Source organism: Camellia sinensis, chromosome 12, assembly GCF_055761805.1.
Source record: "Camellia sinensis isolate YWXY chromosome 12, ASM5576180v1, whole genome shotgun sequence".
NCBI classification, from domain to species: Eukaryota; Viridiplantae; Streptophyta; class Magnoliopsida; order Ericales; family Theaceae; genus Camellia; species Camellia sinensis.
The window spans coordinates 154303918-154318576 of NC_138972.1; the positions used below are offsets into that span (position 1 = coordinate 154303918).

General features: G+C 40.5%; 1 protein-coding gene across 1 annotated transcript; it reads left to right on the plus strand.

Annotated features, from left to right (window-relative positions):
- Positions 1-9176: 9176 nt before the first annotated feature.
- Positions 9177-11281, plus strand: LOC145803990 (thioredoxin H-type-like). The gene is made up of 4 exons (XM_082897395.1): positions 9177-9221; positions 9689-9709; positions 10785-10907; positions 11129-11281. Exons 1-4 carry the CDS (start codon positions 9177-9179, stop codon positions 11279-11281), a joined length of 342 nt encoding a protein of 113 aa, XP_082753521.1.
- Positions 11282-14659: the final 3378 nt, after the last annotated feature.

The window sequence follows — 14659 nt, forward strand, 5'->3', positions numbered from 1 at the left end:
CACACAAACAACATAGACCCAACATAAAACAGTAAGACATAGTGCAATGGACGGTTACAGACGAACAACATACAATAAAGTACGACACACACACATATTGAACAACACCACTTTGATGTTTGATTTGTCATTCCTTATCTGACATGCAGTAGTCTGAGAGATATTTATCATTGTTTAAGACATTATTTTGCTCTGTTATAGTCAATTCTCTGTTGCTAGCTTCTACCATTTCGGTGGCTAGTTGAAGCATGAAATGTCGACATCTCCACAGCAACATTCTGTTGTTCTCCTTTTTAATTTTGTTGACTGCTTGCTCATAGTCACCCACATTTTGTCTACGCATGCTTAATGACAGACGATGAGGTACCGGTACCGCTAAGTTACGTAGATCAGTAAACAAACTCTCCTGCTCCGTTACCTTGAACGCCCATTATGCCCGAATACCAGTGTAATAATCCTTCAGGCTAGAGTATTTTTCACTCATATAGTCATAACTAAATAGAGGTAGTAGCCACACTTTTGATCCACTTCGACGCTGTGAACTGCCTACACCCCTTGAAGACATTTTTTGAACATAACAAATAAAAATATATGAATGGGTTGTAAATAACTATTGACATGGGTTAGAAAATGATTGTACTTGGGGAACTGTTATTTATAAATAGTTAGAGGATATGACATGGTTGCGATAATTCATATCAGGGGTTCTTGTGGAAGAACACACACCCGTGATATTATTTTAACTTATTCATTTTGTGCAACCCATCAAAATTGTTGTTGCTCACTTTTTGCATTTTGTATGCCCGTGATATATTGTCAAGTCGTACTAAAATTTTGTCAGCATATGTATGTAATATTTTCAAACTTCTAGTTATTGGATATTGATTTTCATATATGAAAACTTGTGTAAGTCTATGACTCATTTACCGGAGGAGATCCCATTATTGATTCATGCCCATTGAGCCAATACAATATGGCGTCAGTTAGTATGAATTATTTATTTATTTTTAAACGATATTTCAATACTACACAAACACTCCAGTTGTTATATGATATAATGTCAAACTGTATTCCTTTTGAAAATTTAATTGTTTAAATTGAAAGTGTAACGTAAATTGTTTTTATATGACTGCGTCTACTAAATGTCGTTAGTTTCATCATCTTCAAATAGATACATAAAGTAGTACATTTGTTGTTGTCAATCTATATAACAAAAAAAAATGTGTTTTTAATTGGGGATGGGACATTTGTCTATGTGTGAAAATATAGATCATGAGATTGATTCACTATAAGGGCTGAAAAATGTGATTTGTTTTAAATTTAAGTTTCATACTGACAATGTTGTCTTGTGCAGGCAAAAGATCAGCCGAAATTGAAATGTCGACGATCTGATTCGAGCTTATGGGACACTGCCTTGGACCATAGAGTCTTGTGTTTCCTACTGTGTGCGGGGTTCTATGGGGTCTACCAGATCGATCATAGTCGATTAGACCACCATCTCGTTACAACTCTCGTAGAGAGGTGGCGCATAGAGACGCATACATTTCATTTCCTTGTCGGAGAGGCCACAGTTACATTACAGGATGTGCCTCTTCTGTTTGACCTACCCATTGACGGAGACGTGGTCAGTGGTAGGGACCCAGGAAACAAGTTCGACGACTTGATAGCCTTATGCGCGGAGTTCTTAGGAGCAGCACCTTGTAGACACCCCATTTTTGATCGCCCTTAAGACTTGGGCACTACTAATGGTTTACTTGGTGGAGAAATTTGAGCAGGGCAAAGGTTCGATTTCTTCGGTAAGAGGAGAGTGAAACCCTAACCTCACACCCCATTTCTTGATCAAAATATTTTAGATCTTAAAACCCTCTCTTTCGAAATATTTTTGAAATAAAGTTCCTACAATGTCTTGAGGCTCACATTTTGTTAAATGTCGCGCTTTTCGGTAAACCGAGCCAGGACAAAGTGGAAATGAATGAAAGAGAGATGGAATCTTTGAAAAATATTTCAAAACACCTTGCTTAGGGGTTTGAATTTGAGGAAAATAGGAGAAAATGGGAGAAATCCAGTTGGGGAAGAAAATGGGCATGAACCGTTAAGAGAGAGTCGAGCAGCCCTCGCTGAATCGGGCCTATTCATTTGTACACTTGGATTTAAGATATGAGGCCATTACTGTTGGAAAGGAGACTTCTGGGGCTTCATTTTACACTCAAGAATCTCCTAAAGCCAAGTCCGAACGGGGGAGATATGGTTGGTTGAAGTAGGGCATCAATCCGGTTGGACCGAATTTGCGCGGCTTCACCAAAACAGGCATAACTTTTTGCACAGTTGGAATTTTAATGCAAGGCTGGCGCCATTGGAAAGATAACTTCTGGGGCTTCATCACAGGGGATGGTCGACCACCTTGGACCTTTTGAACTGGTCGGCCGACCAGAGGAAGTGGTCGGCCGACCACCTGAATTGGTCGGCCTAATCCTCCCTGTCTTGTCTCTGCGAGTTGTTGCCAGCTGTGCCAGCTGGAAGGCACAGAATTGATCCTCTATACACATGTATGGAGGATCTTCAAACTTGGTTTTAAGCTTCTAGGAGAAGCTTTGAACCTCTTTGGCTATAAAGGAGGGCCTCTCCCTCATTAGCAAAGGTTCAGAAGTTATTGAGAGGCATACACCATATCTCTCTTTGTATCTCTCTACTTTGAGCCCTAAAGTGTGAAGTTCTTGACCCTTTTGCATACAAATCTATAGCCTAACCCTTCCACCATTGCTTGGAGGTTCTTGGAGGTTGTTTTTAGAGGCTAAGGGGTTGCATTTTTGGTCCAGAAGCTGCTGGAGTTCTTGGCTACAAGGGTAACACTCTTATTCCCTCTTTTGGTTCTTATTTTGCTTCATCTTTTAGCCTTACTTGCAAGCATTTTGGGCTTTGTCATAAATTGAAAAAAGTTTTATTTTGAGGTCCTTTACATGTTTGTTTAAGGTCATTTTTCTGTTGGGGGTCGTCTACTCCCTTGCATGCTTGTTTTCACCTTGTTTTGAGCCATGCATCTAGGCCTTTGTATTGAGCTTTGTTTGTCCTTCTACTATTTTGAGAGCCAAAATCAGAGAGGGGTGACCCTCTCTCTCCTTGTCTTGTTTGTTGGCATTTTTTGGCCTTACAAAGGGGCCTATATTTGCACACTTCTTGAGCATGTTTCAGGCCATTTTCAGTGAGTTTTAGGACCTGCATAGGCTCTGTCCAGAGCTGGTTTCACCATATTAGATGTCCTTCTTGCATGTGTAGAACAATCCCTTGCATGGCTTATCAAAGTAGCACTTCATTCTTGCATGCATTGACCATGTTTCAGTGGGTTTTTGGGCTTTATTTGGCATGCCATACCTTTAAATTTTGCTGGTTTAGTGGCCTTTTGATTGCTTTATATACTTGTAGTGTAAACCCTCTTCACTAGCTTGTGTTGCATGTTGTTTTGGCCCTTGATTCTAGCACTTTTTGGCCATGCCCTAAACTAATTTTGTGCATGTTTTGGACTGCCTTAGCTCTATTTTCATGCCTCATGGTTGAATGATGCTTGCTATGCATAGTTGTAGTGTAATGCCCATGCCTAGCTTTGAGTTTTGAAGCTTCTTGCATGCTTGAATGGTGGTGTTTTCATGTTTTGGGGTCATTGAGCATGTCATTTCAGAGCATAAACACTTGCCATATTCCCATGTTTTTCCACTCTTCAAATGTGTTTGAGAGTCGTGCTTAAATGCCTCATTTATGGGCCATTGCATGAGCTTCATTTCCATGCATTTTTCGCCATCATTTTAGGCCATTTTCCCACTGTCTTGGACCTGCATAGGGACTGTTTGGGGGTGGTTTGATCATTTGTGCATTGCTTTGCATGCCTATAGTGTAATCCACTTCACAAGTTTCGGTATTCGGGCCATCTAGCATGCATTGTGTGAGGTATTTGCATGATTTGGGACCATCTTGCATGTCATTTCAGAGCTAGAGAATGCGTTATTGTATGCCATGTTTCATCCCTTGCCATGCCTTAGCAGAGTTGCACTTTGTGCCTTAGGTTTGATCCCTTGCATTGTGCATGTTTGCATAAGTGTTGTTGCCTTAATTTCATCATGTTTGGCCACTGATTTGGGTGTGGCTAAGGCTCATCTATCTTGGTTTAAGTCCATCTTGCATTGTATATGCCATTTAGTCCATGTTGTTACATGACTTTTCATTGCATTGTGTATGCCTTGATCATTCCATTGTTAGTCTCTATGTGTGCATTGCGTATGCCATCTAGTTTTCGTGTGCATTGAGTATGCCATTGATTATTCCATAGCATTGTGTATGCTATTAGCGTGTTTGCATATCATCATCTGCATGTTTGCATCATTTAGTGGCATTATGTTTAGATTGCATGTTAGAGTTGCATTCATGAATGCCATGTGTATTGTATTGTGTTTGGAGTAGGGTTTAGCCTAAACACGAGAAACGAGGGATGTTTCGTACTCCAAGTGACGAAACGTGCCTCGATTCCTGGTCGCCAACACTCCGGATTACCCATGATGGAGTTTAGGCCTTGTTGTGTTTATACGTGCATTCATTTTACATCGAGTCGTGCAACCCGACTCCTCGGCCATCATACATCGAGAGGCATGATTGGTGGCATGAGGATCGAGGATCACATTCCCTAGAGCCTATGCAATGACGGGGAGAGTGGTCATGCACACATATGTTGAAAATACTTTGCCATGCCCCTTTCTCACTCTTTGTTGCAGCAAACCGGAAACCAGTAGCAAAAACAGGTCAGCAGCCTTTTGGAGCTTTGTACAATGTTCCGGAACCAGTTGCAAACAGAGGCAAATTGGGGCATCGCGATGGATTTCCCGACAAGACAACTCGAGCATGCATGCATCTTTCATCATTCCGAGTAGAGCTGAGGCAGTCCATTTCATGTAGCATTGCATGCTAGTTTATTCGCTTACTTAGTTAATTCATTAATTGATTAATATTGTGTAATAATTAGTTTAATTGGCTTAGATTAGCTAGTTTATTCTGTACTATTCATTCGGACCCTCCGAGAGAGGGCAATGTTGTAATAAGTGTGCGTGTGTGTGATGCATGTCTTCCAACCCCACGTCTTTCTCCCTTTTATTTATCAGCTTATGATGGTTAGTTTAGGGCACGTTTCAATTAGAATACTTATGCTCACATGTTTGCATCCATTTATTTGTCTTGCATGCACCGGGCTCGACGCATCATGCTAACTGCATTGTATTTCAATTCCAAGTTGAATACATGTATCGATTGTTGCATCTCATATGTCATCTTAGAATAGCCGAGCCTATTGTAGTTGTATTTTTGCATGTGTTGCATTAGGCATTCTTAGTATAGATAGGATTCATGCATGATTTCTAATTAGCTTCTTTCTTTGGCTCGGAGTACTCGGTAAGTGTTTATGCTTTAGCATCCTTGCATGCGTGTGAGTGTTGCCATGATAGCATGCTTGCCATGAGGCTAACTGTTTATGTGATATACCTGCCTGTTTGCCTATGGGTGAAGGTTGGGTTGCTTGAATTGGAATAATTCGTCGAAACCCGTGTTTTAGCCTACTTGCGAGTAGCAAACTTCAATCTATTTTCAAAATAAACGGACATGCGATGCTTTGTTCCAAATTAGGCAATCCAGTCTATACTTGTATGCTGTGCGCATCACATAGTAATCCTAGGCTAATAAACCGGAATAAGAGCACATGATGTTTTCAAAACTCAATATCATGGTTAGTAGAGGCCGATCTTTGATCGGGCGAGCGGGGGTGCTCACGAAGTGACCTTCCCCAATCGTACCCAAGTTCCTGAGCCGAGGCAACTTTGGTGATGACGGACACGTGGCCTTAGACATGAGTCAAGGTTTCCTAAATTCCCCCAAAATAAAATATTCAGGTGGCGACTCTATATCTGGCAAAGTAGTCCATGTTTGGCACTTCTTTCTAAAAATCTGTTTTTCAAAACGATTTGCCGGATTTGGACTCTTTGATGATTCATCGGTCTTGCATTGCACTCCGCGAGATTAGATACAGGACCGCGACATTGAGTCCGAATTGTAGTGAGCCCAATGAATAAAACAGGATTTCCCTCCTGGGACGTTCGGGCGCGTCTACACACCTATACAAGAAGACTTCATAGGCTCCTCGCTTAAATTGAAATGGATATCAGATCATTTCCGTGAACTTCTACATGATGCGACAGATGAGATGATTTATCATTACGCTCGAGCCTACATTATGTGGCTTATTGGGGGGGGTGCTAGTCCCTGATAAGTCACAAAACATAGTAAAGATGGTGTTTTTGCCATTACTTAGAAACTTTGACCGTATACACAAGTTCAGTTGGGGTGGTGCCACATTGGCATATTTGTATAGGATGTTGTGTCGAACGACTAAGTCTGATACAAAGGAGATGGCTGGGCTACTTGTGCTATTACAAGTGAGTTGCAATGACTTGTACTTTTATCTAATATTTTGAATTGTCATGTTTTGTAAAATACCTAGTGTAATAAATTAATAATGTCATCATTCATTGTAGGTTTGGGCATGAGAGAGATTGAGCAGGATCACCCCCAATAGGAAGTCTAACATTGCTGATAGTGAGCTGGCCATAAGGGAGGCAAACCAGTAATTACCACCTGGCCCGAGAGCTTACAGGTGGAGGGTTCCCTTTAGGGATGGCAATTTGAACCCCGCCTGACGGGGACCCGACCCCCCGTCCCCAATAAGAGTGGTTTTTTCCCGAAAAATACTCCTGACGGGCCGGGGACGGTATTTAAAATTGAATCCTCGATCAGTTTCGGGCCGGGGACGGGGATAGCTATCACAACCCCGAACCCGGCCCGGTCCCGTCCCCGAGTCTTCCCGAAATGAAATTACCATCATACCCCTTTATTCATTCACATATATATCCCATCCCCTATGTTTCTCCTCCGATCTGTCCCTCTCTCACTCATTCCTCTCTACTCTCTCTCACTCACTCCTCTCCCCCATGGCGACGGCGAGTGTGATCTCTTCTCTCCACAGTGGCGACGGTGTCATTTCCTCCTCCACGGTAGCACGCACACCCTCGCCTCCTCCTCTTCCGTCCTACTGTCGAACCTTCATACTCCGACTTCGATTCCCACCATGACAGATCTGGGCAGATTTGAGTAGATCCTATCTCCTTCGCGCCATCGCAGATCTTACATCTCATATCTTAGATCTGAGAAGATCAAATCCCGCCATTTATGTATATACATGCATGTGTGTGTGTCATTGTGTGTTATTTGTAATCTGTCTCCATATTATTATTAATTTTTTTTTTTTGTGGTTGATGATGTTGTTGATGAAAATGATGTTGTTGATGAAAATGATGTTGATGATTTATTATTGAGAGAGAAAGCTAAACAGAGAGGAAGGGAGCTACGGGGAATTTTCGGGGTCGGGGAAACCCGATCCCCGTTGGAGGCGGGGGCGGAGAGGGTGATGGGTTCCCTGTCGGGGATTGGGGACGGGGACGGGGACGAGGAGTTTTGTAGCTTCGGGGATCGGGGACGGGGAGTGTGATCCCCGGCACTGCCCCGCCTTGTTGCTATTGCTAGTTCCCTTTAGCCACAAACTCATATTGACTAATGTAGTGTCATATTTAGGGACCAGTTCAACCGAATGATAGAGGGGGAGGTTTGTAATTATTTTATGTCAATTCACCCAAGTTAATGTTTGTCAACCTCCACCGTACGGATTGGTCTCTAAATTATTACTTCGTTATTGCAATTCATATGGGAGCCTTACGAGACAGAGGATAAGATCATGACTGGCTTCCCATCGTATTGTATCATTGGTGGAGACATTTGGATGGCACGAGTGCCACTAATATGCTTCAATATCATTGAGTGGCATCTCCCCGACCAGGTCTTTAGACAGTTTGGACGAGTTCAGGGTGTGCCTGATCGGTTTGACGTGCATTTGGCAATGGTTTTTAGAGATAGACATGGCAAAATGGCCATTGATTGGGCAAAAGAATACCAGACGTTTACAGATGATTGGAACAACCAACGTAACAGCATTGTCCATGCTGAGAGGAGCAATGAAGTCCGTACATCCTCTGGCCCATTTATCTTATGGTTTCGCCGCCATACACATCTAGTATTGAGTAATCCGAGCAACATTGCTGCACTCGGATACCAAGGCATCAGGGGTAGTTTAGAGGGCTTGGTAAGTTGTTTATATTCTACAATACTACATTACCTTAAGTTTGTCTATGTTTAAGTTGCCATCAACGGTTACGTAACACAACTACCATTACCGTACAGGTTCGTAGAGTTGCAAGGGCTTACCACTTAGCAGAGTCAGCCCATATTATACATGATGGTACAAATGCTTTGGATGCCATTGCTGAGATCCGAGAGTTACTGTACGATGGTTTGCAACAGGCACACCGACGTGACCGACTAGATTTTGAACACTTTAGCGAGGATCCTTCCATGGCAGTTGATATTATAGCCACTTTAGTGCCGCACATGAATATGCCATCCTCTGAGCCTTCAGTGCCTCCACTGCATCCTACCCCATGTCATGCACATCGATCTGACCCTTTTGATGTGGAACACTTTGGTGAAGGGCCTTCCATAGCTGGCACGTCATGCTCCATCTACAGCAATGCCTATACCGCATTTTGACCCAATTGAATCTACACATTACATATCCCAATCTTTCCCTGAGCAAGAACCTCTCATGTCCGAACATACATCCACACACCATGGCCATATATTGGAACCCTCCTAGTCACCACCCCCATACAGGACAGAGGTTAGTAGCCCGGTGACTCCCTTAGCACCACTGTCCACTGCATGTCTTTCTAATATGATGCCCTCTAGTTCGACATTGACCACACCCGACCATTTGACAGTACCTTCATCTTTGATGCCACTGCAGATCAATGTGGATGAGACAATAGCTCTGTTATCTCCTACTCCACATATAACCTTGAGTGAACTTGATGATCTACTCATTACCTATGACTTCCACATTGAGTGGGAGGGGGAAGGCCAAGTCCATGCACCTACCAGAAGGACAGGTAGGGGTAGGCGTAGAGGTCGTGGCGGCCGTCGAGGTCGAGGTCGTGGTGTGAGTAAAGGACGAAGCTGAGGGTGAGACTAAGCTATAGACCATGACAGTAGTGCAGTGGATGCAGGGGGTTTCACAGATCAGTGCGGTATGTGAAGGATTCCGGCGGTGGTATCAAATATTTGTACTGCAACCATTGGTGATGGGCTGCCACCTTCTAAAGAAGCCGGCGAGGGCGTCGTACATGCAACACCACTAGATATACAACGAGTATATAGTAAGAGACCTAGGAGACAAACCCATAGAAGAAGTTGTGGAATAGGGGGAAAATTGGCACATTAGGGAAAACCAACACTGGTAAGTAGCTTCAGACATTAATGCCATGTGGTGTTTTAGAGACAGATTAGTGTACAATGTTTGTGATTTGTACTTTACCTTTTTGTTTCCTATATATGTTCCACAGATAATTTGTTGATGGAAATTATAATTGATTATGTTTTTGCACAACTCAAACTTAATACTTTATTTATTAGATTGGTCAAACAAAGAAAATATGTGGACTGTGTAAAACTTACTTTCAGATTTCAATTTATTGATATTGTGTTGATTTAATAGGTTAATCATGTAAGTGCTGAGGTAAAACATTGAGTGGGACATCCGTTTTAGTTAATGGCTTCAGTGGGTGTAGCGCCAATTTGTGGTTTGAGATAATCCAGTGGCCATACTGTTGGTGTTGATAGAGATGAATGACATGAAAATTAGGGATGATAATGTACAACTGCTGATTTAATATATGTATTTGTTTTAGTTTTTTTTTAATTTTCCTGTTTCATTATTTGGCACCATTTAACTTGGGCTGCTTTGCTTTTGTAGGCAGTGGAGACCACATTTGTTGATAGAAATGGGAGAGAGACGGGATATTTATTTGTTGATGGAGGCTATACTTGTTGGTGGTCGAAAATGGACAACCAAAGCACATACTATGCAGTAGGTGGATATTTATTTATTTTTTCATTACTATGATGAAGATCTGATAACAATTGCACGAGGTTAGTTTTGGTGCAAACTTTATCCCTTATTTTATTCACTTTAATAACCAGTAGTGCATGAACTGGGTAGAGGAATTTGTAAACAAATGCCATCGATGCCTCCTTTGGAGAGATAACCCATTTTGAAATTGTTGGCCTTTTCTACATAGTAGTTTTGAATTGGGTTGCTTATGAGCACAGTTACTTAGAAGATGCGGAATTTTCTTTCATGAATAATGACATCTAATGGGGCCAAATGCTTAGATATGAAAAAACGGTTTAAATGGAGGTTCTCTTTGGAACTTCATTTACTTTAGGCATACCTAAGCCTCTCCAAACTAACTGACTCCGACGGGTAGAGGCTACTACGGTCATGGTCAGGTAGGGTTGCCACCCACTGGTAACCCCTCCCTATAATTTTAGAAAAAAATATTAAAAAACTGATGGGGAAAAGCCAACATTAATTAAAAAATAAATCATGAACACACCTTTGTTATTTATAAGAAAATAAAAAAAATAAAAACAAAAAGAAGCAATGTGCTCATTTCCTTTCTCTTGAATATGAGCATTCATGCCAACTAGTACCATATACCTGTTCGTTTAAATTTTTTTTATTCCTGATTGGAGTTTGTTTTGTATATGGAGTGTGGTTTTCCTGCTAAATGGTACTGAATCTTCAACAGGTGGTCGAAAACTTCAGTGCATCATGGTGTGGTCCTTGTAGAGTGATTGTGCCATTCTACTCCAAGCTGTCTCACAAATACCCAATCCTAATGTTCCTATCCGTTGACGTTGATGAACTAACTGTAAGTTACGCAATGTTAATGCAAACTAAGACATTCACACACCTTACCTCTCATTTTGTGCCTTACTTGAGCAATTTTAAAGTTCAACAAAGTTTCATCTTGTTAATAAGCAAAAGGTGTGGTCTAAAATTGTTTGATTCATTCTTTGGTTGATGTATTATGATGATTCTGTACCATTGGCGAAATGCATTGGAAATAAATTCTGTTGTTTTATTGTGCAGGAATTCAGTACAACATGGGATATCAAAGCCACTCCAGTGTTCTTTTTCTTCCGAGATGGGCAGCAAGTTGAGAAACTAGTACGAGCCAACAAATCGGACCTACAGAAGAAGGCAACTGCAATTGTGAATTCAGTGGCGACATCCCAGAAATAGCTGTTTTGTGGTTCTGGTTTTCGTCTTCACAAGTGCCTAGGGAATAGTCTCATTCTTCTTGTTGGCATTCGTATGGGATGAGTTTGTATTCTTTGCCTTCATATTGTAAATTAGTACAGAAGTGTCTTGTGTTTTTGAGGATTGTAGGAGGTAAAACCAGGGTATTGTTGGGAATCAATTGTGAATTTGAAATTGTGATTATGTATTTGATGAGATTCTTAGTTAATTCAGTAGCTTCTTTTTTCTATATTTGGTTTATTCGTCTTTTCTCGTCATTTTATTTTGTGTATTTATATAATTTGAAATGTCTTGTGTTGCAAATACATGTTCAGGGGTACAAGAAAAATACGAAAATAGACAACCATTTTTTTAGAAATCGGTGATTTGTTTTGACATTCCTAGTTAATTTAGTAGGTTATATTTCTTTGTTTTGTTTTGTTTTTTTTAATATTGAAATGAAAGAAGAGTCTTTGAAGATAAAATTTTGAACGTAGCGCTAATAATTTCACATTTTTGGAAGAAATGACTTGATTCGAACCAGATTTTTTTTCTTACTTAACAATTTTGATCAGTAATGACTTGTCCTGAAGTATATGTCCAATTTTGTGACGTAAAAAAAAATATTATAAACAAAAAATTTGCAACAAAACATAAGTTATGTCGAAATTTTTTATGGAAAATCGAAAAATTATGCATTATTCGCATTCCAGTAAGCAGTTAAGAAAGAGTAGGGAAAATCATTTAAAATTGGCATAACAGTGTTTTAATTTTGTCTTTCATTTGTTTACAGATTTTTTCAATTCGCAATGGGACTGCTCGAGCCAAGGAACGTTGGCTTGAGCCAATATTCCATGCTCCCAAAAGTTAGACGCAGCCTGCAAAACTGCTAGGGGTCCTCAATTTACGCTCGAGCGAACTTGACGATGGCTCGAGCGAAAAAAACATGAATCCAGTATATTTGCAGGTTTGTGAACTGCTGCGAACTCCACAAGTGGGTTGGAGCGACTATTTTTTTGCTTAAGCAGAAGGGGCATTCATTTATTGCAAACCCTAATTTCTACTCCCCTCGACGTTCCAAATTGTATCGATTTGTTCCCTATCTGCTAGGGCAAATCCTTGCCACTACTGTACATGGCTGATTATCCAACCTTCTCTCTTGGATTACCCCCTTGCTACATACTTTTCATCGGTACATGGTAAGTGTTTCTATATCTATACGTGCTTAATTTGTTTGGTTTTTTTCTATCCTCTGTGGTTTGTTTCCTACATTTCATGAAGGCGTATAATTTCAACAATTTGTGGTTTGTTTCATACATTTATCTTCTTTGTGGTTTGTATCTATACGTATAGGTACATGTTTAATTTGAAAATTTGTGGTTTGTTTCATACATTTCATGAACACCTATGAACTTTGGCAGCACAAATTGAGTATAACATTATGTTTGGTACAATGTTCCTACGTATTTCATACAAGCCATGTACAGAGTTGGGACAAATTTCATCTGCCAGTAACCCCAAAACTTGATTATAAAACTAACTTTTATAAATTGGTTCAGAACAGTTTAAAATGTTGTATAATTAAATAATACTAGGTTTCACTGATTTAGAGTCATCCCCATAATGAAGTTTCATTAAAGTAGGAAAAAAACTATAGTATTATATTCAGAAGTTCCCAACACATTGGCTTGGTTATGGCATGCCTTTATAATTCGAAGCATGATTACCTCCAGACGTGAGTATCTTATTTGTTTTTCTCTTTTAATTATTCCAATGTATACTTTGTGTGATCTACTACTCTGGTTTATAAGTGACATATGGCATGCTTGCATAATTCCATGCATGATTAGCTCCAACTTTATATATAATACTACAAAAACCTTCCATTACGTTCCCCTTTTTAATTTTGTAATAGTTTGTAATAGCCTTGGAAAAGTACAAGTGTGTTATGACTACTTGCCCAAAACAAAAAAAACTTTATTCTTTAATTACATCACCTCTGTTTGTCATTATGAACCAAGTGTAATTGCAAATAACTTGATTTGATTTGATGCAGTTTAGTATTTGTGTTTTTAATGGTTTGTAATGATGCTCATGGTTTATGGCTGTGATTTAGGATTTGGGTCTGTGATGAATGTTCGTGGGTTCTCAATTAGGGGGGGTTCTTTGTGGTTTCTTGCTTGGTGGATATATGTGTGTTGTTGGGGTTTTAGTGATGAATGAATCTTCTAAATGCCAAAAGGCCACTGTGTCCCGTACCTTTTATAACAATAAGAAATTCCAGTCTAAGGAGAAACCCAAGTTGTTTCGAGATTTGTACGAGTCTAGGACTGTCCATCTAGAGCGTAATGTCAAACCTAATACATTTGACTCAATCCCCATTCATTCTGTTTTTGATGCCTTGGGCGGTGACCATGTCCTACTGTTCTCGGGCCCTCAAAATCTTAGTTGGGTGCGGGAATTCTATTGTAACATGCACTCAATTAACACAGATATCACTCCTGATTTCAAGACATGGGTCCGTTTGAAGCCAATTTTTGTAAATGAAGAATATATTCGGTCATTTCTTGGTATTTCTGAAGTTCGTACCTCTCAAACGAATTGCCGACTTTGACATGGTGGCTTCTAAACTTTGTGGCACACCCCGGCGTTGGATTGACGGGACTCTAATTAAGCAACGTGAGCTTATTCCTCACTTTCGCCTTTTGAACATCATTGTCTGTGCCAATGTTTATGTCACTACCCACAGTTCCAATATCTCACACGACCAAGGATATGTGCTATACTGTATAGATCGGGGTCTCCCTATTAATTTTTCGAAAATAACGGTGGAAAAGATGATTTTGGTTTTTAAAGGGAAAAAATCATTAGATCTTCCGTATGGGTGTCTTGTGAATAGGATACTCTTGTCTATTGCGATTCCTACATTTCTAGATGATGAATTTGCGTGTCCTGTCAAACCCATTACAAAAAAGACTGTATCCTAGAGTGAATCGGATGTGAAGAGGACTTCGTCAGGGGTAGGTAGTTGTGGTGCAGGTGCAGATATGATGGACGAAGAGGCTGAGTTGAATGTTACCGTTACTGGTGAAGGGGCACAACCTGGTATTGGTCATACTATTCAAGGACAGCTTGCCCAGTTTGAGCAGGCCATGGTTGCACGGTTTGATTGCCTACACGACCGAATGGATACATATGATGCATGTCTCATTACAAAAAAGACTGTATCCCAGAGTGAAGCGCATGTGAAGGGGACTTCGTCAGGGGTAGGTGGTTGTGGTGCAGGTGCGGATATGATGGACGAAGAGGCTGAGTTGAATGTTGCCGTTACTGGTGAAGGGGCACAACCTGGTATTGGTCATACTATTCAAGGACAGCTTG